Source organism: Lactuca virosa, chromosome 1 (genome assembly GCF_052849685.1).
Source record: "Lactuca virosa cultivar CGN04683 chromosome 1, Lactuca_virosa_CGN04683_v6, whole genome shotgun sequence".
NCBI classification, from domain to species: Eukaryota; Viridiplantae; Streptophyta; class Magnoliopsida; order Asterales; family Asteraceae; genus Lactuca; species Lactuca virosa.
Genome location: NC_136426.1, coordinates 194,352,979 through 194,378,570, shown reverse-complemented (window position 1 = coordinate 194,378,570; position 25,592 = coordinate 194,352,979). Strand labels below are relative to the sequence as shown.

General features: G+C 33.4%; 2 protein-coding genes across 4 annotated transcripts; both read right to left on the bottom strand.

Moving 5' to 3' along the window:
- Positions 1-3,488: 3,488 nt before the first annotated feature.
- LOC145163580 (3-oxoacyl-[acyl-carrier-protein] synthase I, chloroplastic-like) lies at positions 3,489-5,652 on the bottom strand. The gene is made up of 7 exons (XM_079082405.1): positions 5,083-5,652; positions 4,575-5,006; positions 4,307-4,480; positions 4,094-4,207; positions 3,913-4,014; positions 3,769-3,835; positions 3,489-3,685 (listed from the first exon to the last, which is right to left on the bottom strand). Exons 1-7 carry the CDS (start codon positions 5,533-5,535, stop codon positions 3,618-3,620), a joined length of 1,410 nt encoding a protein of 469 aa, XP_078938531.1. The 5' UTR covers positions 5,536-5,652; the 3' UTR covers positions 3,489-3,617.
- A 6,862-nt stretch (positions 5,653-12,514) lies between these two features.
- On the bottom strand, positions 12,515-20,094 carry LOC145108043 (3-oxoacyl-[acyl-carrier-protein] synthase I, chloroplastic-like). Of its 3 annotated transcripts, none has more exons than XM_079045041.1 (7): positions 19,468-20,093; positions 18,957-19,388; positions 18,606-18,779; positions 13,099-13,212; positions 12,921-13,022; positions 12,781-12,843; positions 12,515-12,701 (listed from the first exon to the last, which is right to left on the bottom strand). In XM_079045041.1, exons 1-7 carry the CDS (start codon positions 19,930-19,932, stop codon positions 12,657-12,659), a joined length of 1,395 nt encoding a protein of 464 aa, XP_078901167.1. In that variant the 5' UTR covers positions 19,933-20,093; the 3' UTR covers positions 12,515-12,656. The 3 variants fall into 3 exon arrangements, 2 of the variants coding, with proteins under 2 accessions (XP_078901167.1, XP_078901159.1); XM_079045033.1 differs by having other exon boundaries at positions 12,777-12,843; positions 19,468-20,092; XR_013708060.1 differs by lacking the exon at positions 12,515-12,701 and having other exon boundaries at positions 12,782-12,843; positions 12,921-13,012; positions 19,468-20,094.
- Positions 20,095-25,592: the final 5,498 nt, after the last annotated feature.

Genomic DNA, 25,592 nt, shown 5'->3' with positions numbered 1-25,592 from the left:
GACTTTAAATCAACTATCTTGCATATCTCCCAAAAAGATGTCTGGTCTAGACATTTATGATCTTCCCATATCTCTTGAAACAAGCTTTCCTAAATGAAGATGATGTCCCATGGATATCATACTTCTTTCACCTCCTCCAATTATTCTCCCTAACCTACAAGTTACTAAAAAGTTTAAGGTCACTCAAGCCCTATTGGCAAGGCAAGGTCTAGGTGTGATCACATCTTGGAGATGTAGTCACATATTGACAAGCCGGGAGAGTTGGGTGTCAAAGTCTTGAGAAAGTTGGTGGCTCAACTACTTTCTAAGTCACATAGTGAGTTCTTTTGGGTATCCTATGAAACAGACTAAGACAAGACCCTTAATGATCTTATCTATTTGCTAAGATCAACTTCCTAAAACGCTATGGACATTGACAATGATGACATTGGATATCCAGTAAAGCTCTCTCTTCCCAATGGAAAGGGATCGGCCATAGTCAACTCGGTTGACCCAATGGTAAAGAGAGAGGCGAAGTCTGAGATAGTCCCATTATCAAGGGTCCATAGGTAACTATTGCCAAAGGAAGGGGCATTGGTTACGAAGCTGCCAAATTTACCTAAGGATGTTAAAGTCAATAAGTTTGGCTCTACTTCAGGTAAAGTCCATTGTCTAACTCTATTAAGTACATGCTGATTCTGATCGCGAAGATAGATTTCAATCGCATGGTTCGGTGATCAGAATTTTGGGCTATTACTTAAGAGTTATGATATTTATATTGCTTAGGAATAGATAACAACAAGGTTTTCATATGGATTGTAAGGATAAGTTTTTCCGCAAAGTTTTAAAATAAAAGAAAAAATGTTTTGATTTTATTTATTTTAAGTATCCTTACAATGGCATTTGTGAAAAGTTGTTGCTTATAAGATTCCATTGATAGCAATATTGGAAAAATGGATTTGATTCTTTCGGTTGTGGTAGTGTCTAATATTACCAAATAAAGAAAGATTCTCATCACCCAAGGTTCAATTGGACCGAAATTTGGAATCATGCAAGTTGTATAGTATGATGAATGAGAACTTTCAGCTTGGAAAATTAAGACTAATTCCTTATGTGAATAAGGAAAGGACTAAGGGATCGAGTACACATTCTTGTGCACTGGTTAAGTCCACCACAAAAGATCAAGAAGACTATTCGTCATGATTTACTTAAGTTCAGTAAATATGGTTATACTTATAAGTTTAAGTATAAGTCTGTAGCATTGGAGAAGTTTCAATGTGAGACAGAACGAATAAGAAGAATCAAAGTATGGCAGAAAGATAAAAGTTTCTCAAATCTGAAAAGATGGGAGAGTACTTTAGTATCATGTTTATGATCATTTTAATGATTAAGATACCATATCACAATTGGTCCTCTAAAGTCATCTTAGTGCATTCTTATGACTAAGAAGAGGAGTCATGAATTGTTGAAATGGTTAAATCAAAAAGATGAGTCATACTTCGTTCCAAAACAATTCTTAGAGTCATACTCCAAGATTGTAACTTGAGTGACATATCTTAAAGAGGGTTTGTTAACACTAGTCAAATGTAAGAGTCAAAAGGTTATCTACTCTTGTACATTTGAAATTGGTAAGTTGTGATGTTTTGGATAAAACAGAGACCAACTTAGGCCAATTGTGTAAAGTGTTAGTCTTGATAAAGAATCCGCCCTATCTCTTGAATATTTGACAAGGGAGTCTTATATGTCAAGAGGACAGTGGGAGTCTTAAAGCTCTTGAAAGTTTCAAGACTTAATCAAGAATAAAACCTAAAGTCCTTCACTAGCACACGACTTGAGGTTTATAACCTATCATGTTGAAATTTTTGTGCCTATTCAAGTTGGCTTTGCATAGGAGTTCTGAGAGTTCTCAATTGGTTGCACAACTACTTGGAAGCAATGGCAGGCACCTGAGCTGCCAAATGGCAAGAATTTAAGATTGCACAAGTTTAATCAATATGAGTTTGGATTTGTCACTAACCTTGTCTTGTGATTATGGTTTTGACAAATTCACATGGATAAGAACACATACACTATTAAATCTAAGTGTCATAAGGTTTCTCTCCAATTCATGAAAATGATGGTGAGGAAACACTTTCACTAAGTAGATTTTAGCTAGATAGCAATTGTGATATTTGCATTCTCAAAGTCGTTAGTGGAGCGTGTGTGGTTTATCGGCACACTAACATGGACTTGTGAGAAGTGGTAAATGTCTAAACAATTGAGACTATGATTACAGCATCCCTTTTCATAGTTCTAAAATTGTTTAGACACACATGTGCGCTATCTAAGAGAGGTGTATGATTTTGATAAAGTTTTATCAAAACAATCTAGTATCAGAAATCTGAACTTTGGTAAGAAAGTCAGCTGATTTCTGAGTACATGTCAAAGCTAGTGGGAGCATAAGTGTTATGCTAATAATCATCATGTTAGTGGGAGCATGATAATTATGACAAAGGTTGCAAGTTAGCAATGTTAATTATAGAAAACAAAAGTTTCAATTCGTGAGGTTGCAGGGGTTGAAAAAGTTGTTTTGCTATAATTAAGGGAGAGGAAATTATACTTCATTTCAATTCTAAAAGCTTAGATTGAGATTTTAATCGTATTTAATCAAGGATATATATATGAATTTCATGTTGGAATTGCTCAACATAAGGAAATTCTATATATGGGTCCATTATTTGCGTTCTAAAATTCGATTATGATTACGACATCCCTTTTCATAATCTGAATTTTGAGAACTTGGCAAATTGAAATGGAAATATTATAGCATTATAAATGCATTATAAAGATTCATACACTTTTTATTTATTATACGATCTTTTTTATTTGATAAAATATCAAATCATGGGTACAATAATTAGTAAAAGTTGTGTGTTTAATAATTAAATATTAAAAAATTAAATAAGGTGTGTATTTGATAAAGAATGTATTAATTTTTCTTTGAAATCTCTATGGGGTTGTGTTTGCCCTATAAACGAGCTCAAACCTGGGGTACTCGGGGTACTCGCTGAAATATTGTCAGGCTTTTGCTTAATTTGTTTGTTGTTTCAAAAAAAAAATTGTTTATATAACTATTTTAGCAAATAATATTTTGATTATAAATTTCCGAGAAAATACCAAAATGGTGAACAAATTTGTCGCTAAATTTCATCCAAAATTTCTTTGGCAAATAATCCCTCCGTCCCAATATTATTGTCCACAGACAAAAAACACATATTAAGAAAAACATTAATTACCATTAACTTTATTTAATAAAATGACAGTTTTGTCCTTATTTTGCATTTAATGTTCCATTAAATGCTTAGTTGGTTAAGTAATAATGAGGGAGTATTTTGGTAAAAATGTTATTTATTTTTAAAAGTGGACTATTATTTTGGGACAAACCAAAAAGGAAAGATGGACTATAATTTTGGGACGTAGGGAGAATCAAATTATGGACCGATCCGAGTAACATCCCTATATCCGTGAGGTTGAATCAACATCATAATTACATATATTTAAGAAAAATCTATATTCTGTAAATATGCACCGACACATTGGACAAGTTTATCAAGTGCCTCAAAGGCCATGATGTATTTGACAAATTATGGATGAACATATCATGCTTTAAATGCAGAGAATGCTATTACGGAGTTGTGTCCACCAATACCAACCGAACTTGAAATTGCTGCATGCATAACAAAAGCGATTGAATAAGTTAACTTTATTAAACATGACATCTGAACCATGGATAAAGAGAAACCAACTCACCAACGTTGATTTCATGCTGTTGCTTTTCATTTGCAACTGTGTCGAATTCAACTGCAGGTTCTGGGTTCTACAGTTGCAATGAGGCCGTTAAGATCAAACTCAAATGATAAAAGGCAAACAAACATGAATGTAAGTAGCACATACAAATTGATTAATGGTGGGATGCAACCATCCTGTTTGAATAGCTTTGATTGTAGCAATGGCTTCCAGACCTCCAGCTGCTCCCATACAGTGCCCAATCATACTCTGAACAAAAATACAAAATAAGATAATGTCAATATCGAGCTGACACTAAGGAGACAAAGTTGACTATGGACGTTCTCACCTTAGTAGCGTTCATTTTGATCCCTTCCTTGCTTTTAAACACCTTCTTGAGAGCATTAATCTCTGCCAGATCTCCTACCACTGTTGAAGTTGCATGTGCATTGATGTAATTTACCTAACAACAAGATTTAGCTCGATCGACAAGATAATGTATGAAGCTCTTTTAATTTTCAACCTTCTTAAAGGAAAGATAAGTAACATAAAACTTAAGTACCTCCTCTGCAGACACACCAGCATCCACATGGCAGCTTCGAATGCAAGATGAAACACACAGCCCATCCAGTCTCGGATTAGTTATGTGATAAGCGTCACAATTAACCGCACCTCCTAAGTATTCCGCAAGTATTGGAGCATCCCTTTTCATTGCATGGTCTAAACTCTCCATTACCTACAAACAAAGGAGATTAACGTTCACATATAGCCAACATGATCAACTAAAAAGATAGAAGTGTATCTAATGAAAAGATGGGTGCTAAACTTACCAAAACACCAGCACCTTCGCTCAAAACGAACCCATCTCTGTCTTTGTCCCATGGTCTTGAAGCAGTCTGGGGATCATCGTTTCTTTGAGACAACGCTCGACAAGCAACAAAACCCCCCAATTCCACAGGAATAATGGGAGCATCGACCCCACCAGCAATCATCAAATCAGCCTTCCCTTCACGGATATGATTAGCAGCAGCACAGAAGCAAACGTTGGATGTCGCACAAGCAGCAGAGATGCTGTAATTTGGTCCCATAAAGCCAAGATCTTTAGCAAGTAAGGCCGGGCCCATGTTTGGTATGCAATAAGGTATGAAAAAAGGTGTAATCTTCTTATAACCTCTCTCCATCAGAGAGTCGACGTTATCAGAAAAGATCGTAACACCTCCCAATGCTGATCCTACAACCACACCAGCACGATCCTTATCGATCTGCACACCATCAAAGATTACTGTAACACAATGTATCAAATGTTTAGAAACATGAAAAATGGAAGGAATTACAAACTTTGGAGCGTTCATGGCTCCCAAGACCAGCATCTTCAAGAGCTTTTTTCCCAGCAACAATACAATACCTTTGACAATCATCAAGTCGATTGTCACTTTTGGCGTCTATATACCCATTTGAGTTGAATCCACGAATTTGGCCACCAAACCGTGTTGGGAATGATGAAGCATCAAATTTGTCTATTAAACTGATTCCACTCTCACCCGCTAGGAGGCTATCGTAGAACGTGCCGACGTCATTCCCAAAGACGGAGACGAGACCCATACCGGTTACAACAATCCGTTTTTTAGCATCTTTTTCCCGTTTGGGTGCGATGGCTGAAGGGTGGGAAGCTAGTAACTGGCGACGTGTGGCACGGATTTGTGCTTGTGATTTCACAATTATCGGTGAAGAGCTTTTGAAGATTGTCGGCGCCGAAGGAACTGGTAACAGCAGAATAGCTTGAGCTTCCATTATTGGGTGCCAGTCTAACGTTTGAAGAGCGTGAAGCTACGAAACCATTTCTATATAATATGGAGATTTTCTTTTACACATCATCTATATTTCCCTACTCACCAGTCTAATCTTGATCTTTTTTATTTCAATACATTTTATTACCAAGGCCCTTTTTTTTATATTATTTTTCAGTTTCAAACTTTACTTTTTTTTTTTTTTTTTATGTTAAAACGTGACTGGCATTTAGTATGTAAAACACAATTTAATAATGTTGGTATGTTTGACAATCTTTTTTTGATTTTGATATTAATTAGGAGGCAAATAATATGTATTTGCTTTCTAGAACTAAATTTGTATTAAGCTATATGTTAAGTTAGTGCTTTCCTTTTAATAATTTTTTTTTTTTTGAGTCTCTAAAATATGTATAAAAAAAATTCGGTGGGGGTGTGGAATAATCGTTTCTCATTATTTGTGAGCTATATAAGTAACTTTAGTTTGTGATCACTTCTCTTTACAGCACTAAAAACTTTAAATATTTAATTGTTTTTTTTGTTATGTGCCGATCAAGAAGTCAAAGAAAAAAAATCTCATACGAAACAACACACACGATAAGAAAAAAAATATTATACGAGACATGGGATATAAAACCCAACTTAAAATACATAGTTTTTCTTCTACTAAGGTTTAAATTTGATAAACATTGATAATATTTATTTAAAACATTAATTATATATCTTTGATAAACAACACAAGTTTATATTATTTTTAAAAAGTTATATTAAAACAATACGTAATTCTTTGTTTACCCGTTCAATAATGTAACTCAAATAATTTGTTAAATAATATCATGCTCAACCGACTTAACGAGGAACCGAATGTGTTAAGAATTATAAAAAATAAGTTTAAAAATGTAATTATCAAATAATAAATATGAATAAAGTTTAAAATTATAAATATTAATAAAGTTAGTAATAAAAAGGTAATCAAATAATAAGTCAATAATGATTAGGTTGTAATAAAATAAAGGGACTGTTATACATACCCCAATTTTGTATACATACCCTTTTAGTTATTGATTTATTAGTGGCATATTTATCTATTATTTATTTGTTGAAACCTTTTTATTGTTTTAGCCAATAAATAAAAATTGTTAGTTTCAACACATTAAAGAATGTGTTTTATACATTATTTCCAAGATCCAAAAAGTTGGCCAACAAATCTAGTTAATCACATTTCCACCTATTATTATTTTATTATATTATTTAACTCTTTATAACCTTGAATCGATTCCATACCCATTAAAGAATGTGTTTTGTAAAATAGAGTCATAAAATTCCCATAAAAAGCACTTCAAAAAACATATTATAATTTTGCTAAAATATAAACAATAGTAGATTTTAGGAATAAATAGTAATTTTTCTGTCGTTAAAAAAAATCTATTATGTTTTAGTCAAAATCTGATAATCCTTCTCAGGGTAAAATGACCATTTTACCCTTGGTCAATGTCAACATCCAAGTCAAAGTCAAAGTCAAGGTCAACTCTCAGTTAATCCCAACTCGTCGAGTTATCTCCCAACTCAGCGAGTTCATGTACTACTCAGACTTATGGTCAACCAAGTCAGCTTGTCGAGTCCCTTCCCAGACTTTTTTGAGTTCTTCCAGTCATATAATCGGGACACAACAACTTAACTCGTCGAGTCCCTCCTTGGACTCGTCAAGTTCTTCAGCTTTCGAGTCCTAATCTTGTCCAACTCACTGAGTCATCTCCTAGACTCAATGGTTTCACTCAAAAACCAGAAACGGGTTAGGGGTTCGCGATCCGACTCGTCGAGTCCTCCATATTACAAATCCATTCAGTCGATTCTAATCCATTCCAATGCTTCCAACTTGTAGATCTGGACTCCTTAGACTAATATTAAACGTAAAGTTGCTAACTTTACGTGCATGCATTGTGTTATGAAGCTAAAACACCCATTACAAGCTAAAATGAAGGTCTAAGTCATGGAATAGGGATATGGTTGAAGAAAGGTGGCAACTTTGAGCTTCTAAAGCTCAAGAGTGCCCAGATCTGAAGTCCTTTCATCCCCAAGAGTTCAAATCTCGGAATAACCTTGGAAATGGCCGAAAAATGACAACATACAAGCTCAAATGAATATCTAAGTGAACAGAAGCCAAAGTATAAGCTTTATACCTCTATCAAGACCGAAATGAGTCCTTAGCTCTGGATGTTCAACCTTCCTTCTGCAACTCCAAGCCTTCGCTTCCTTCTTCTAGCTTTAAATCACAAAAATGGCAATGAAATAGCTCAAGATCACTCAAGGTTGATTAGGGTTTCGAGAGTAGGGTATGGATGTGATAGAGGCTGGGATGGAGGCCAAATATGATGCTTAAATAGGGTGCAAGCCCTAAAGATTAGCGTTTCATCCAGATTGTCCTACTCGTCGAGTCAGGACCTCGACTCGTCGAGTAGCTCACTTAAAACCCGCGCATATTATGTCTTCTACTCGACGAGTTAGGGCCACCAACTCGTCGAGTAGCCCTTCCAAAATGAATAAATAATAAAGTTAAATGCATACCAGGAACCAGGCGTTAAATTTTTTTTTCAATAATCATGTGTATGTTTGTACATCTACTATAAATAAAACAAACGTGTGGAAAATTTTGATTCGTTGGATCTTTGACCCTTTTATTTAATACTTACAACTTTTTCCTATATAAATTACAAGTAATTGTAATTAAAATTAATTAAAAACGCATAAATAAAAAATTTTGAATTTAGTTTTTTTATTTTTTATTTTTTTAAACTGTAATATCTACTTTTGTGAGTCACATATAATTGTTTAAAGTACAACGCTATAATTATAAAAAAAACAATGTGGATTGTAAAAAAAACAATGCTAACTGTGTATACTAAAGTCTAAACCCGAAATTATGTTTCAGTAACATCATGTCTATTGATAAAAGCTGGAATGGTAATCCACATCGAAACCATCTCGAGTTCCAAGCTGGACTCAAAGCTTTTATCGAGAAGTCTAAGTCACACCTTGATAGTAATGGTAAAATCAGATGTGCGTGTCAAAAATGTGATAAATGGTTTCAGTAAGTCGTACAAAACTTTATTCCTAGTTTAAATAGAAATCTTTATTCCTATGTAAATGTTTATTTCTATGTAATATGTATTTGTCATAAAAATTGCATCTGTATATCTTATAATTTTTCAGGAAATGATGTCAATATGGTTTTTGTTTGTGTATACCATGGCTGCTATCATGGGTCGTGGACACGGGGGTGATGGAGCTGAAGACTCACCTTTCCCAAGTGGTAGAGGTTCTAGTCATCATGAGCAGGGCTGTAAGTTTTATTATGAATTTCTATTATAAATTAAATATCGTTTCTAATAATTTTTAGTTATATTTGTAGTTGAGCATTGTGTACGTAGGAAAGTCTGAGGCAAAGGCAAAAATATAAAGCTTGAAAGAGCGCTCTTACAGAATAAGGGCAAACCGATTACCATGGAATATGATAGGGATATAACATATGATCTCGTAGGAGAGCCCAAAGAGATGTTTGCACAAGAAGTTGGAAAAACAACGTGGCATATGGTCCCTTTTGATAAATGGACTTGGAACAACAATATGCAAATATTTAATTATAATTTTATCATATAATTAAGTGTTTATTTATACTTTATTGTTACTCACTTTTGGGAAATACATAATCGGTTAGGGGAAGAGCTCTTAGAACAAACCCATTAGGAAAGCGACGTGGCCATGTCAGAGGAATCGGCCGTAAACCTTCTGCTCTCCCGCGGATTTCACAGCCATCGCAACCACCACCACAACCATCACAACCATCATAGGTAAAACAATATTATTTAATTTCAATAAATGCATGTTGATTTGTTAATTTTTGTTGGTAATTTCAATAAATGCAATGTACTTTGGTTTTTTGTCTTAGTTTAAAAATAATGATGTACTTTGGGATCATAAAATGCATGTTCATTTGGTAATTTTGGGTTTGTGGTGATTATTTGCTAAAAGCTTTGGTATGTGAGTTTTTGTCCCAAGTGCAAGAAATAGCAATGTACTTTGGTTTTTTGTCTTAGTTTAAAAATAGCAATGTTGTTTGACATCATAAAATGCATGTGGATTTGGTCATTTTGGTTTTGTAGTGATTATTTGCTAAAACGTTTGGTATTTGAGTTTTTGTCCCAAATGCAAGAAATAGCAATGTACTTTGGTTTTTTGTCTTAGTTTAAAAATGGCAATGTTTGATAATTTAACTTATAAGTTTATATATGTTGTTATTTATTATATAGTTGGAAAATCTTCGGACAATGCTCAACGACCCGACATATAGGGAGGAGCTTTATTCGTTTTTTCAATCACAAAATAATCAAGGAGGACACGATGGGAACGAAGATGATGGTATGTAGGGATGAATTTTATTTGTATGTTACACTTGTTGTCACCCTTTGCTACTTGTTAGAATTATAAAACTTACTTTGCTACTTGTTAGAATTGCAAAACTTTTGATTGTTTTATTTTGGTATGAAATTAATTATAACAATATTTGGTATTTAATTGGATGTTGTTATGTAATGTTTGGTATGGAATTAATTATAACAGTATTTGGAATTAATTATACCCAAAATCGCTGATTAAAAAAATGAAAATTTTTTATTACCGGCGGCACTATTACCGGCGACATGTGCATTAGCGGCGATTATATCTTTACCGACAACACAAAGTATTACCGGCGACATGTGAATTAGCGGCGAAAATTCTATTTAGTGGCGACAATTTGATCAATGGCGACAGAGTAGTAGCGACGACTCTTTACCGGCGACGTGTCGCCGCTAATTGCTTTTTTTCTTGTAGTGGCAGTTTGCTTTTGGTTGACACAAGTCGGTTTCGAGAAACAGAATCTTGAATGTTTGAGATTGACTATATTCATGTATCACGTTCATATATATATATATATATATATATATATATATATATATATATATATATATATATATATATATATATATATATATATATATATATATATATATATTTTGAAGAAACAAATGATTATTTGATCACTTATCTAAGGTATATATCACGACTTTATGTTGTGAGTATGGCAAGTACATTTGAATGTATACGCTCTACTTATTACTAGTGAATATTAGACCAAATAGTGTTGGTAACTTGTGTAAGTGGGAGTGATGGAGAATGGTTCCCATAGTCCCAACACAGTTAGAAGAAATTGGTAATATTACTATTAATAGTAGGGTCCTTTTGGGTTACACACAAGGACATAGATAAGAAACAAATGACATGGGAAAATATAGGGACTTGATTTGTTAATTAATTAATATGATTCAATTAATTAAATGAAATGTAGAACTTCTGGAATGTTCTGGAGGATAATTAAGCAGTTAGATAATTATCATTTATATGGATAATTATTAGTTTACTAGATAATTATCTATTAGGTTTATCTATCCTTCCCTAAAAATATAAGGCTCCTAGGGAGGAATTATGATTATGAGTTTTACTCAAAACCCTAGGAAAAATTCGATCATACCTCTTCATTCCTGAAACCCTCAAAATCATGACACCATATTGTGGTATCTTCATTACCACGAAGTGGTACCTACTGTTCCAACATATCTGGATTTTGGAGCCTTCGTTCATGGTGTTCGTTGCATGGGTTGTTGTCGGATGTTGTTGATCTGAGTTCCTTGGGTGCGACTACGAAAGCGGAGTGATATGTTGGACTCTTAATCTCTCATCAATCAATCAAAGATGTACAAGGGTTTCTAAGATCTACAAGTGCTGCAATTGATAGGTTGTGCATAAATTCGATTTTTGGGCCTATTAAGGATTAAAATTGTTTCTTCTGTTGTCCTTTTATACAGATTACACCTAAGAAATCACATAGAAAACTTGTTCAAATCTCTTAAACACTTTTAATGACATCAATAACAAGCTTCCTAAGAGCAATCTCTCCTTTCTAGTTAAATTCTATAAATCACCATTAAAGCCCTACTAGCTTGAAAATAGAGGAGATGATTACCTTAGGGGCTTTTGATGTTAAACCCTTTCCTCTAGCACTTTTTCGTGCCACTTGATCATCCTCTTTCCTTAGAATCTTTGGAGCTCCTTTCTATAACAAATAGGGAGTGTTTTGGTGAGAAGGGAGGTTTATCAAGTATTTAATCTGTTTCGACATTGTGTTGTAATGGAAGGCCTCACCACGTCATGGTGGCCATTTCACTTTGAGGTAAATGGTAACGTACATATGTTGCCGCACCGTAGAAAATTATTCACCACGCAGTGGAGGCCAGCAAACTACATTGTTGATTTCATTCCAACTTTGGGGTCAACTTTTATCCTATCTTCTAATACGCATAACTTCTTCGTTTCTAACACGTTTTCCATGATCTTTATATAAAAAAGTGTTCATATGCTCTACAAATCTGGTAATTCATTTCTTCCTGACTTAACACGGGTCTTAATCTGTTAAGTCATAAAGTTGACCCTAAAACATAAAATTTATCATTTTACCCTTTTTGGCCGAAATGCATCTTCTTATGCATTCTCTCTTCAACTTACTCATTTAACCTCATCTTAGTGACATAAACTCATCTTGGTCATTTTCATGAACTCAAAACTTCATAAACTTACTAAATTCTCATTAATGGCCATTTTCCCTTTTGATCAATATTTGACTAAAAGTCAAATCTCTCTAAATTTCATTTTCTTACAATTAATTTTTTTTTGTATTTAGTTTTTTTCTTGTGTTTTTGAAGTTTTTATTATGCTCATATTTTAGATATTTTTTCATTTGTATTGTTTAGGTTTGTTTTTTTTTTCTATTTGTATTAAACATCCTGTTTCCAATCTCCAAGATTGTGTTTTCTCTCAATATATTAAACTTTGTTCATAAAATAGATAATGATATTAGTTTATAATGCTAAAAAGAATATGGCTTTGAGCTCTTATTACTTATATAAATTGTATATTATTTTAAAATTCTATTGCATATTTTGACAAATCGATACATTCCTTAAACACCATAAACTATTCTCTATTGATAATGGAGATATTGTCAATGATTGTATCAAGGTTTGAATGCAGTAAATGCTACAACAGAGTTGTGTCCACCAAAACCCATTGAATTTGAAATAGCTGCATATCCAAAACATTGGTTTAGTGAAATTAAAAAATCATGGAATCCAAACGCAAGGTAAAAAAAAAGCTCACCAACATTAATCTCATGTTGTTGCTTTTGAGTTGCAACAGTGTCAAACTCCACCCTTGGTTCTAGGTTCTACATTTGCAACCAAAACATGAGAATTTAAGAATAAAAAAGCAATGTAAAACGATTGGAATATTGGTATCACATACGAATTGATTGATGGTAGGATGTAACCATCCTGTTTGAATAGCTTTAATTGTAGCAATGGCTTCTAGACTTCCAGTTGCGCCCATGCAATGACCTATCATTGACTGAAAAACATATAAGAAGATAATTTCAATATGGATTTCATATTATAGAGATAATTTAGACGATCATTGTGTTTACCTTGGTGGCATTGATTTTCGTCCATGAAGTGTTCTTGAATACGTTCATAAGCGATTTTAATTCAATGGGATCACCAACCACGGATGAAGTGGCATGTGCATTAACGTAGTTTACCTACAAAAAATATTTAGTTTCTTGAGATATTCGAACATCACCAATGTTAGACCTCATATTGAGCTTCACAACACTACCATGGGTTTTTGTAGCATGCCAAATCATATATAGACCTTTAAGTTTCATAAACTTATCATCATTATCCAGAAATATTTTCAGAAATTGTAAATTGGTGTCGCATGCTTATTTTTTAACCTATATTTCTTATATTTCAAATAAAATACCAAGAACAAGTTAAACATTTTTATTCTATACATAAACTAGATTTATAACAATATTTTTATATCGACTATCCTTAAACCTTTTAAATATTTTCAATCGAGTCTTTCATCTTCTTCTTGACTAAATTTCTCTACAAGCAGATTATACCATCTTAATGTTTATTAGTAAGTCATTAGGCAGTTTTAAAGAAGATTAGAATGATGATGTGTGTGACATGCTAGTTATGAACTGATCAATGAACGGTGTTGTAATGTTGGAGACAATGACATAGAATATTTAGTGAACAAAATTCATATAAATCGTTGGAATGAAATATAAATCAAAATTAGGTTAGGAATATAATTTGAAAGTAATTTTAATTGAAAGATGCACTAAAACTATGGGCTATCTCCTACATATATTGCAACTTTGCAGGATTAAAACCCTGTGTGTGTGTGTGTGTGTGAAGTGTTTGTACATAGGAAAAATGTTTTTTATTGTTTCAAAATGCTCTTGTTGTAGCTTTGCAAAGCTTCAAACTCTGATACAACCACATATAGTACATATGTTGTCCATCATTTTCAACGTATATACACAGGTAGTAAGTGGTAAAAGGAATGATTTACATGCTCATATGCCTTTTCAGTTTTTCAACATATAGAGGATTATCTTCTCTCCATTGTCAATTACATGTACACTGCTATAACGTATAAACAATAATATAATGTTGGATTTGTACCACTTCCCCATGTTACTTATTCATTGGCTTTAAATTTGACTATGAAATGAGACATTTCAAAACATTTAGCTCATTGTTGTTAGAGGCATTCAAACCAAAATCACAACGAGATGGGCACTTGTAATCTTTTTAAAGCTTGTAGAAGTGGACTATGCCACCATCCGATTCATAATATAATAAATTGTTCAAATTCTCAATCAAGATTTAGTGTGAGTAAGCTATGTTTTTGTTTTATTGTTTTGGAATTTCATTTTTTGTTAATCTTGTAATAATCTAATGTGAATTATGTGTTTATCCTTTTATGTAATTATAATAATTAATATTCAATACTAGCATCGATTTGAAGGTATAAATTTTATATATATATATATATATATATATATATATATATATATATATATATATATATATATATGTATAAGCTATTGTCGATACTAGCAACTAGACTTTCAGGTACGAAATCAACGGCAAATTAAATCCCTACCTAAATCAACGAAAGATTAGCGATGTAAAGTATATTAAGTGACAAATAATAAAACATAGCTTTTAGAAAGGGTATAGCAATGGTAGTAATACCTCTATTATTTCTTCTTGAAAATATACGCTTAGTCGGTTGCTATTGTAATTTCATGTTTGCCATTTTCGTTCCCCCGATGCATCCCTCCCAAGTCTCAAATAGCTATATTCTTAACCTAATTTCAATTGGCACCCAGCCCAAACATTAACTATGGCCTCCCCAACCCCATCATCATCGATTCCAGGTGCCCCAACCCCCGTTATTATCGATTCTGACTACCTCTACAACCATTTTGTCGACTTCAACCTATTCACACACACATATTCACCCTTTCTTTATCTGGTTTTCTTTCTTTTGTTGATATGTGGTTTCCTCTCTTTCGATTTGTATATTTTAATCAGACATTATTCTAGCTTTTCAATAATTTCTAAGGGAGTGGGATTCTTGCTCTCTAGTTATAAGAAAAGTATGGATCATACAAGTTGAATGATGGAACTGGTATGTTTTTTGTTACTTTAAGGAGTGTTTTGTTGTAATTGTTTGATATTAAGTTTTTTTTGTCAAAGATTTGGAACTGCTCTCGATATGTGATCTTTTTTGTTTCTTCATGTTTTTTAGGTCTATAGGTAACGACAATTACCTTTGTGTGAACATAGAGTGAGAGAGAAGGAGATGTCTAGGTTACCAAAAGACGAGTACATTTGTGTGTTCAAGGTCGCGTTGGTCTGAAATTCATGGTTAGACAACTCCAATGCTCTATCTCGATTGAAAGTGATTAAGTCATCTAGGTGACTTGTTTTTCATTAATGTGGGCTAGAACGACATCATTACTTAATAAGTTCCATAAGCTCTATGCCCTCATAAGCACATATCTCTTATTTGTAATTATGATTTTGGTCTTCTTCACTATAAGTAGGATTCTTTCTTTCTTCATCCAGAGTATGAATTTCTGTTTTCTCATAATCATAAACCCCTCCCCCCAACTACATCTTGTAATCACTAATCAATGAAAAGTGGCATTTTATGAATTTATGTTTTCTCAAAATGTCACTCTTCCCATTAGTTCAATTTCATTTATTATCTTATAGAAGAGAGAGGAATTGTTTCATTATTTTAAACAACCACCACCTAGTTAGGTAATTTGAGTGAATTTGAATGCTTTTATTCAAAAGCAAGATGGTCAATGATATGAAACTGAGATTCTTCTTCCTTTTCACAACCTTGGTGAAGCTAAAGAAGAACTTGACATATGATGGGTATACCCATTGTAATGTTGAAAAAAAAACAAAATCGTTGAAAGCAACTTTTACATTGCTTGGATTTACTAAACAACAATAGTTTTTTATAATACTAGAAGACTCAACTCAAGATAGAAATTTATGGAATATATGAGTTTATACATAGTTTAAGTGTTTGATATTTAAATAAGTAGTAGGACTATAAACCAACCGAACAAACACGAACAAGGGCTTATTTATGTTCGTTTGTTTAAGTTAGTGGAATAAATGAACGAACACAAACTGATAAACGAATGATTTTTCTTGTTCATATTCGTTCGTTTAACAAATTACGTTGTTCATGTTCGTTCGTTTGTGTTCATGAACATGCTAAACGAACATAAACGAACGAACATATAAATGAACAAAGATAAACAAACATAATTGAATATATATGAACATAAATGAACATATAATATAGTAATGTAATCAAACACAACTAAGCATATATGAACATAAAAGGTACTTATGTGAACGAACATAAACGATCGTTCACGAACATAATCTAACGAATGAGACCATTGTTCATGTTCGTTCGTTTAACTAAGCGAAAGAGAATTCGTGTCCATGATCGTTCATTTATTAAATAAACAAACTTTCCGCCGTACTGTTCATGAAGCAGTTCGTTGAATGTTCAATTCCTTTACAACCCTAATTACTAGGGATTCTAATCAGTATAATAAACGGGCCTAATCCATCCATTAGAGAGTTAATGAAAAATTAACTTTCCTTTTTTATTTGTATTTGTATATGTTCGGAGTGATAACTCTCCTATTTGATTTGTATTTATATGTTTAGAGTGTTAGTTCTTGAAGGACCTCACCATTATTTTCTACCAGCTTCACCACCTCAATTTCTACTACAAACTCCTATTTTTGATGCTTAGTCAAGTAATTTTGGGTTTTTGTTAATGTTTTCTGTAGGAACATGGGTACTTATCCAAGATCACAATCGGTTTCTGTTCAATGATTATCTGGCCTCAAATTGGTTTCTTGTATATATAACTTTGGAATTTTTTGATAATATATAATATATAACTACTTTTTTAATCATAAATTTACTTTCAAATTGATGTTGCTGATGTTGGTTAGCATTCTACGGGTCTAATGAAGGAGTGATACTTAGTGTTCCATTTATTCATGAATTTCACAATTTCTGTTTTCAAATAGGTTTAGGTGAAAATTCGCCATCCAATTATCCCACGTGTACACATTTGGTCGCTCTATATATGATAAAAAAAATCAATAATAGTTTGTTGTCATTTCTTGCACTTAACCCCATTATTCTATCATGACATGTTTGATTTTGCAAAATAATTTAATAAGATATGCTATAAAAAACTATATATTTCTATCATGACATCTTTTGGAGGGTAAGGTTCGCCGTGTTTGGAATCTGCATATGTAAATAATCCTAGTTAAAAACCATATATTTCTGTTTTTCAACTCATGTGTCTTACAATTATTATTGTTGTTAATTCTACAAATTAGGGAATAACTGGAGGCCTAAACTTTGTGGATCGTACATGTGTCATGTTTTACATAATCATGTAAACATTTCTCCCCGTTGCTATCTGATTCTATACCATAATGATAATTTTATATCTTCTTTAGGACTTTTTATTAATATTTTTTAATAGTAGCTACTATATGTTTATAGTGTTTTGTTTTCATATTTGTAAATTATTGATCAGTGAGTAGACGAAATAAGAGCTTAAGGTGGAACGTGAAAAAATTGAGGCCAAAAGACAAGAATTCGCCAAGATGCATACCGAAATCTTAAAGATTATCCAAGGAAATAACTTACCCGTCTAATTAGAATTTGACACTTTTGACTTTTATGATTTGGTTTTGATACTTGAAATTGTTTGTTAGTTGAATATTAATATTTATTTGGTAGTCGTAAATAATGATTTGGTTATTGAATTTCATTTTTGAATTTCGGTTAGAGAAACATATTCAACGGATTAGATTGTCTCTAGTTTACACATAATAACGGCGGATTAACGACGAAATTTACTAGTTGCATGAGCTAATCACCGACGGATTAACTACGGAAATTAGCGATGGATTAACGACGGAATCCAAACGTTCTCAAAGATTCCCTGAGTAATTTGTGTAGTCGTTACTCCGTCACTAAATCTGTCGCTCACAATTAGCAATAAGAGTTTTTTCGACTGACAATCCGTTCGCAATCGTGGCTGATACATGTATTTCTAAGTGTATATACAAATTTGGTAAACATGGAATATAAAAATACAAAATACAAAACCATAAAAATATAATATAGTCTATAAGGTAAGGGGTCGTGTTGTATGTTTTAAGGACCATTTGTGTAAATTTCTTATTAATTCTATGAGTTGTGTGACCTATGAGCCCTATTATATTAAATACATTTGCATAAATGTAAGTGTAAATAGAATGCATCAACTTTTGAACCACATATTTCTTCTTTGATGCACTAGTACATATGGACTGTTTTATGTCACATAAGCATAAGCATTCTACTATGAGTATTGAATTTATGAAGCGGTTCATCCGTTCATGGTTCCTATGCACCTTTGAGAAAATGGCATAGTGGGTGCTCATAGTTAATTTAAATTTCCCTAAAATATGACATGATGGAAAAAAAAAACTCGGAGAAATTAAGTGAAACATACCTCTTCTACCGACACACCAGCATTCATAAGGCAGCTTTGTATGCAATACGAAAGACCAAGCCCATCAGATCGTGGATTAGTTACATGATAAGCATCACAATTTACTGCACCTCCCAAGTATTCAGCAAGTATTGGTGCATCCCTTTTCATTGCATGTTCTAAACTCTCCATCACCTACAGAAAAGAAACATAAATATATACAAAATCAGATTGATATTCAAGTAGAAACAGCTAGAAAAAAAGTTTTCACAAGAAAGATGAATTGTGATCTGCTTTTCTCTATCATCATTATGATTGTGGTTTTAATAGGATTTTGTAGATAGTGAAGTCCAACATGGGTGGTAAGTTTACCAAAACACCAGCACCTTCACCCATGACGATTCCATCTCTATCCTTATCCCATGGTCTAGAAGCAGTCTGGGGATCATTATTTCTCTTTGACAGTGCATTACATGCAGCAAAACCTCCAAATCCAACAGGAATACATGAAGCTTCGACGCCACCAGCTATCATCAAATCAGCGTCACCTTCACGGATATGATTAGCAGCCGCATAGATGCAAAAATTAGATGTCGCACATGCAGCTGAAATGGAGTAGCTTGGTCCCATACATCCAAGATCAATTGCAAGTAACGCTGAACCCATGTTTGTTATGTAATAAGGTGTAAATGAAGGTGATATTTTTTCATAACCTCCCTCTATTAGAGACTCTACAGCGTCAGAAAATACCCTAACACCTCCCATTCCTGATCCAATAAGCACGCCAGCACGCTCCTTATCAATCTGCACATGTCAGAAAATATCGTAAATTAACCATTGGACTTTATATTTGAAGACATGAAATATTGGATGAATGAAGAACCTTTGAGCGTTCATTGACTCCAAGAGCTGCATCTTCAAGAGCTTTTTTCCCTGCAACAATGCAATATCGTTGACAGTCATCAAGTCCAAGGTCAACTTTGCCATCAATGAGGTCATGTGTTTGGAATCCTCGAATCTGGCCACCAATACGTGTGGGGAGGTTGGAGGTATCGAATCGATCAATTAAACTGATTCCACTCTCTCCAGCTAATAGTCTATCATAGTATGTATCAACGTCGTTCCCAAACACAGAGACAAGACCCATACCCGTTATAACTACCCGTTTTTTCGGATCTTTTTCCCGTTTAGGAGCTGTTACAGAAGCATGGTTAGATAATAGATGGGTACGTATAGCAGTGGTTCGTGCTGGTAATTTGTCAATAATGAAAAGAGATTGCTTTCTCGGTAGGCCAGCTAGGGATACCCACGGAGAAGGTGACGACAGGAAAAGAGCATGAGCTTCCATAACTGTATAGAGCTTGATGTATGATCAAGATTGTTAAATTGTTAAAATGATCAGAGAATTTTATATCAGGTTTCAAGAAGTTCGTTCAGAGTGTGGTAATTGGTATCGCTATGCGTGTTTGTCAGTTTGTGTATATATAAAAGAGAGAAAAAGTGAGGGAGAGAATCAACTTAAGATGAAAAATCATATATTTGTAACAGCATAAGATCATCCACTCGGGAATACGACCACTAAAAGTAGGGGCCCAAAACAAATTTCAAAACAAAACCTTTATTTAGTTTTAAATTTATGAAATATCAAAAAGATTCTAAGATATACTTTGTAACCGTGTTTTAACAAGACTCATTCTAAAAGACAGAAGGAGTAAGTATAATAGGAAGTACTCGGTAATAGAAAAAAAGATTGTTGGCTAGTGATACAATTCTGTCATAGATTCTAATTGTGTATAAGGGCATCCACAATGCATTGAACCCAGATTTCAACGGATTGTCAGGTCATCTTACTACAATCAATATAACTCTATTATTTTTTTTCTCTGCAATGCATTGAACTCTACAGAGTTCAATAGAATGTTACAAAATGTAATTTATAATAAATATTTAACAATTAAAAGGTTTAATTTTTTCCATTGAAGAGTTCAATGGTTATTGAACTCCAAATTCATTGAATGCTAAAGAATTTCATCCATTGAATGATACATGGAATTGCCACCTCATTCAACTCTCCTATTGAACTCACTATTATGGATGCTCTAATATGCATGTTGAAGAACGTCATGCTCGTAATACTGATGTGGCATCTTTAAAAGTAATTCAAGATAAAATTTCTATAATAATCCACATACATCATATGAATTGATGGTATCCGTATTTTAAATTCAAATCCCACAATTTACTGCGATGAATTTGGTAAGGAGTGAAGCAAATTTGTAGCTGTACGGAATTTCGACAAATTATGAGCTGAGTTTTCAACTTATGGTTGCAGTTAGTGTTTTAATGATTGGGCTGAAATTATTGACAAAGTTATATAATACTTTTTTTCACGTTAATTATTTCTAATGCGGGTGACTATTGAGTGAAATTATCCAAATGTTTAATGAAATCCCGCCTTATTTATTAGGTTTTAAATTTAGATGCACCTAACAGATAAGTGTACGTTGTTTAATCAAGAATTACCATGAGAAAATCGCACACACAAAAAAAAAAAAAACAAAAAAAGCATACATAGAAATGTATATATTAAAAAGTCAAATAAATTTTTTTAAATAAAACTAGTTTAATTAAAAACATGTTAAAAATAAAGTTGAAAAAAAATGAAACAATTTATAGAGAAGCTGAAACCAAATTTCTAAAAACAAAATTAACATATGGGCCGAATTTGTAACAAAGAAAAGTTGCTAACCTTAGCACATGCTATATAGTAGATCGTGTTAATCAATTTGGAACAGCTTTTATAAATGATTAACTCTCATAATATTAAAGTCTGTAAGATTGCATTTGCTACGCTGAAAATAGTTGTTTAGCCAAAAATAATTTTAAAACCCTTTATTTATTATATGGTTCCTGTCGAATATAAAGTATTAATCCAAATGTTTATTTTGATTTTTCATAACAAAATTATACTAATAAAGTACTTTAATTTAGTTTTTCGGTTCCTTTTATTTGAGAAGATGACTAACAATGGCTCACATCGATAAACACACACACAAACACATGATACCGTTGGGGCTAGAAGTTATTTGGTAATACCTATTCACTCCATTGATGAAAAGAAATGAGGTTAAATTTTGTTGGTGGATTTGTCGGATTTTGGCAACCTAAATGCTTGTATGGATCGCACTTGCGTTTTTTTTATTGAAGTGCTAACATACATCGTTTAAATCGTACTCATAAACTCTTATTTTTGTACACAACTGAACTTGAACCATTAACCTCTTATGAAAATCACACATTTTCAACCACCCTATATGGTTAGGCCAAATGTCATTTTAGTTGCATTACTATGTTTATGGGCCCATATGAGCTCCATGTTCAATTGTAGAGATACGGGTAGACATAATGCAAAAGAGATCTAATTGATTTACATAGGTAAGTGTACATGGGGAAGAAGGGGTTCTAACAAGAATTAAATAATACTAACCATTTGCAACCAATAAATAATATGATTATTATTTCTTCTAACAATTTCGATAATGTTTCTTTTAATCGAATGACGTTTTCTAAAAAGAATAAGTCAAACACGCTGTTAAATGCATTTGTTTTGACATCGATTAGGGTTTTTTGTAATAATTGGATTTTTGTAAACAACTTGTAAGAAGCTAAAGAACGAAACATTTACAGAAGGCTAGTAAGTATTAAGTTTTGAAGGAAAGGAATCCAAACTACTTTATGCTACTATCCATAATGTGCGGGTTTGAATTATCTGTCATCTTTTTTGTCTATGTGTGTTAAGACCAAGATCGAGGATAACCTGGCCATTTGTCCTGGAACTGATCCAAAATGTGTCTCATTCAACTTTCTTTGTGTATAAAATTGGCCCAAATTTTAATATCAGACCCAAAATCGACCTTTTTCATTATTTTTAAAAAGGGAAACGACATATATGGATAACAAACTATATAAACTATTTTAAAAATATCATTAAACTAAATGAACATTGTCAAAAGGTAATGAACTATTGTATTTTGTGTTTAAAACATCATTGGTTACGGGATTAAAAGGTCCTCCCGGTTTTGAAGCCATGTTGGCATGATAACATGTCTTAAATGTTGTGTATTGACCTAAGACTCATTCAACTTATTTAAGTGTTTAAAATATACCATTTTCCACCCCTTGTAAATCTCTTTTGTGCCCTAATTCTAGTCTCAACCACCACAAAAGTCACATAGCCCTCATAAACATAATATGATAAATAGATATAGAACAACACAAAATTTGTCCATATAGAACAAAACATTAAGTATATATATAAAAAAAAGTTTGGAGACCACAAGTATGTATAGCAGTTTCCTTAGGTTTTATATTGAACAAAACAAAAAATAGACGTTACACTACAAAAAAAACATGGGACTAGACAAAAAAATATCCCTAGTGGAAAGAAAAAGTATGTAGGCGACGACACATTCAATCCAAATTAACTGGATGTGACATCCCCATTTTCACGGCCCGAAAAGACCGATTTTGTTTATACTTTATAAAAATCAGAGTACTTCTTTTAATAAAAATGTTGTGGAATTAGTTCCCAGTAAAACATGATAAATACATTATCAAAGCATTTCCGAAGAAATGTATTTTTATTCATTTTAAAACATTTGGGATGTCATCGTCAATACAGAAACATAAGCATAAACAGAACTTACATTCATTTACACTAGTGATCTACATCTCTTTTAAATCTCTCAGTGTAAAGTAGCTTCATATTGACACCTATGATACAAATAAGCTTGAGTGGGTCAGGTTGGGAAACCTGATGAGTACATAGGGTTTTCAACCCACAATAATATAATTATTATGTTTAAACATCAAACAATCAACCCAATTACCCATCCACATTATCTTATTTACTCTTAAGGATCTACCATAAGAATCAGCTATTCATCGTTCATTCATTCCTAAGGATTATCCTAAGGAATCGGCACGAAGTCCATCGATGCCATGGTTTACTCAATAGGCACTAAGTCTCATAGTCGCCAGGGTTATTCTCTTTTATCGACCGTATCGATTCCGATACTCCTCTGACAACACATGTCAAGGGGTTTAGGCACTACGTTGCATAGTCGCCAGGGTTAATCTCGTCTATCGACAATGTCGTTTTCGAGACTCCTCTCACAACACATGTCAATGGGTTTTTAGAGTACAGCTGGTGAGCACACAGTTCAAAACACCTACAGGTTGCGAGCCTGCTAGTGTCCACTGGACTGTCTAGAATAGTCTGTGGTTGTCATCCATACTCTGCTGAATGACGAGGCCAACACATGGGTAAAAGGCTTCTCTCATGGTTTACCTCTCACCCTTATCTCATGGTCTATATCACCTCTCATCATCTTGTTTTTGTTAAACAGCAACTATTTCATCTACCCATGTTTTACCCAACATATTTTGTAGATATAAAATAGCATGTAATTTATATTAAATATTTCATATCTATGTGTAAGATGAAAGGGACTATGCAATCACTTGATAAGGTGGTGACTCGGTACTCGGACAGCGCTTCGTTTACTTTAAAATAATTTCCTTCGACGAAACCTAGTATTATTACCACTAGATTTTAGTATAATATTTACCATTACTAATTATTAGTCTTATTATTATTATTATTATTATTATTATTATTATTATTATTATTATTATATAAGCGTTTAAACAATATTTTCCAACCACTATGTGTAGACATGGGCCAAACATAAAACACCGGAGGGTAGGATTATTTAGGGCATATAACACTTTTGAAATCCAACAACTCAGGTGGCCCTTCAAACCGGATTCCCCGTACGGCGAGTGGTTAAAAAGATATTATAACGACACTTATATAACCCATAATAATAGCTCAAATAATTATTATAAGGTCCTAATAACGTTACTATATTTAAATAAAAGCTATATTAAAAATTAGGTAGGCATATCTTACCTACGAGGGGGTTTGGCTAGAAGCCGCGCTCTGCAGGGGCAGAACTTCCGAGCCGAAAGCTCTTCTTCTCGGAGCCGTCGAGCGCTCCGGGGCTTTCTTCTAGCGCTAGGGGAGTTTTGGAGGTTTAGAGAGAGAGAGAGAGAGTAGAGAGAGAAGGGTGGAGGTGTGAAGAAATGAGGGTGAAATGAGTTGTATTTATAGGGTGAAGTATGACTGAAGTTGGTGCCACATGTCACCATCTAGTGGCAAGCCTTGGGGAGAAAGCAATGGCCAAGATTATGCCACGTCACCCCTTTTGCAGCAGCACCCTGCCGACTTCTAAACCCCGTAACCTTCGCATACGAGCTCCGTTTTCGACGTTATTTATATCCACGTATAGGTAAAAATAATATCTACAACTTTCATTTTGACTCCGTCGGCTAATTCTCGACCGATCTTAAATTAAACAGTAGGGGGAGATTAGACTGTTAAATGACCGCGAAGAATTCGTAACTCCTTCATACGGACTCCGTTTTCGTCTGTCTTTTCCTCGTTGAGTTCCTATTAATGAGATCTTCAACTCTCATTTAGGTCGCGTAGGCCTAAAACCGCTCGAACTAAAATTCAAGTTTCGGGTCGTGCACTGCTATGCCAAATCTTAGAAAATTCATAACTTCCTTATACGAAATCAGATTTGGGCGTTTTTGGGCGTTTTTTTTGTATGTTCTCGGTTTAACGTGTACTACAACTTTTTTCTAGATTTCTAAGGCTAAAAAGTCATCCATCGTAAATTCACTATTTACGTCTCCCGGTGCCGTGTCGGTTTTGCCGAAAAACTTCGACGGGTCATAACTTCTTCGTTATAACTTGGATTTCGGCGTTCTTTATATGTACGGAACGCTTGAGACATATTCTACAACTTGGTTAAAATTATTTATTCTAAATAATCTTTTGTCAAAAAGTCGTTTTTGACCCCTATTATCTCTAAATTGACTAGCCCGAATCTACGGGCGTTACACTGGATCACCGTGAGTATTTTGGGTTTCCTTGCTTAG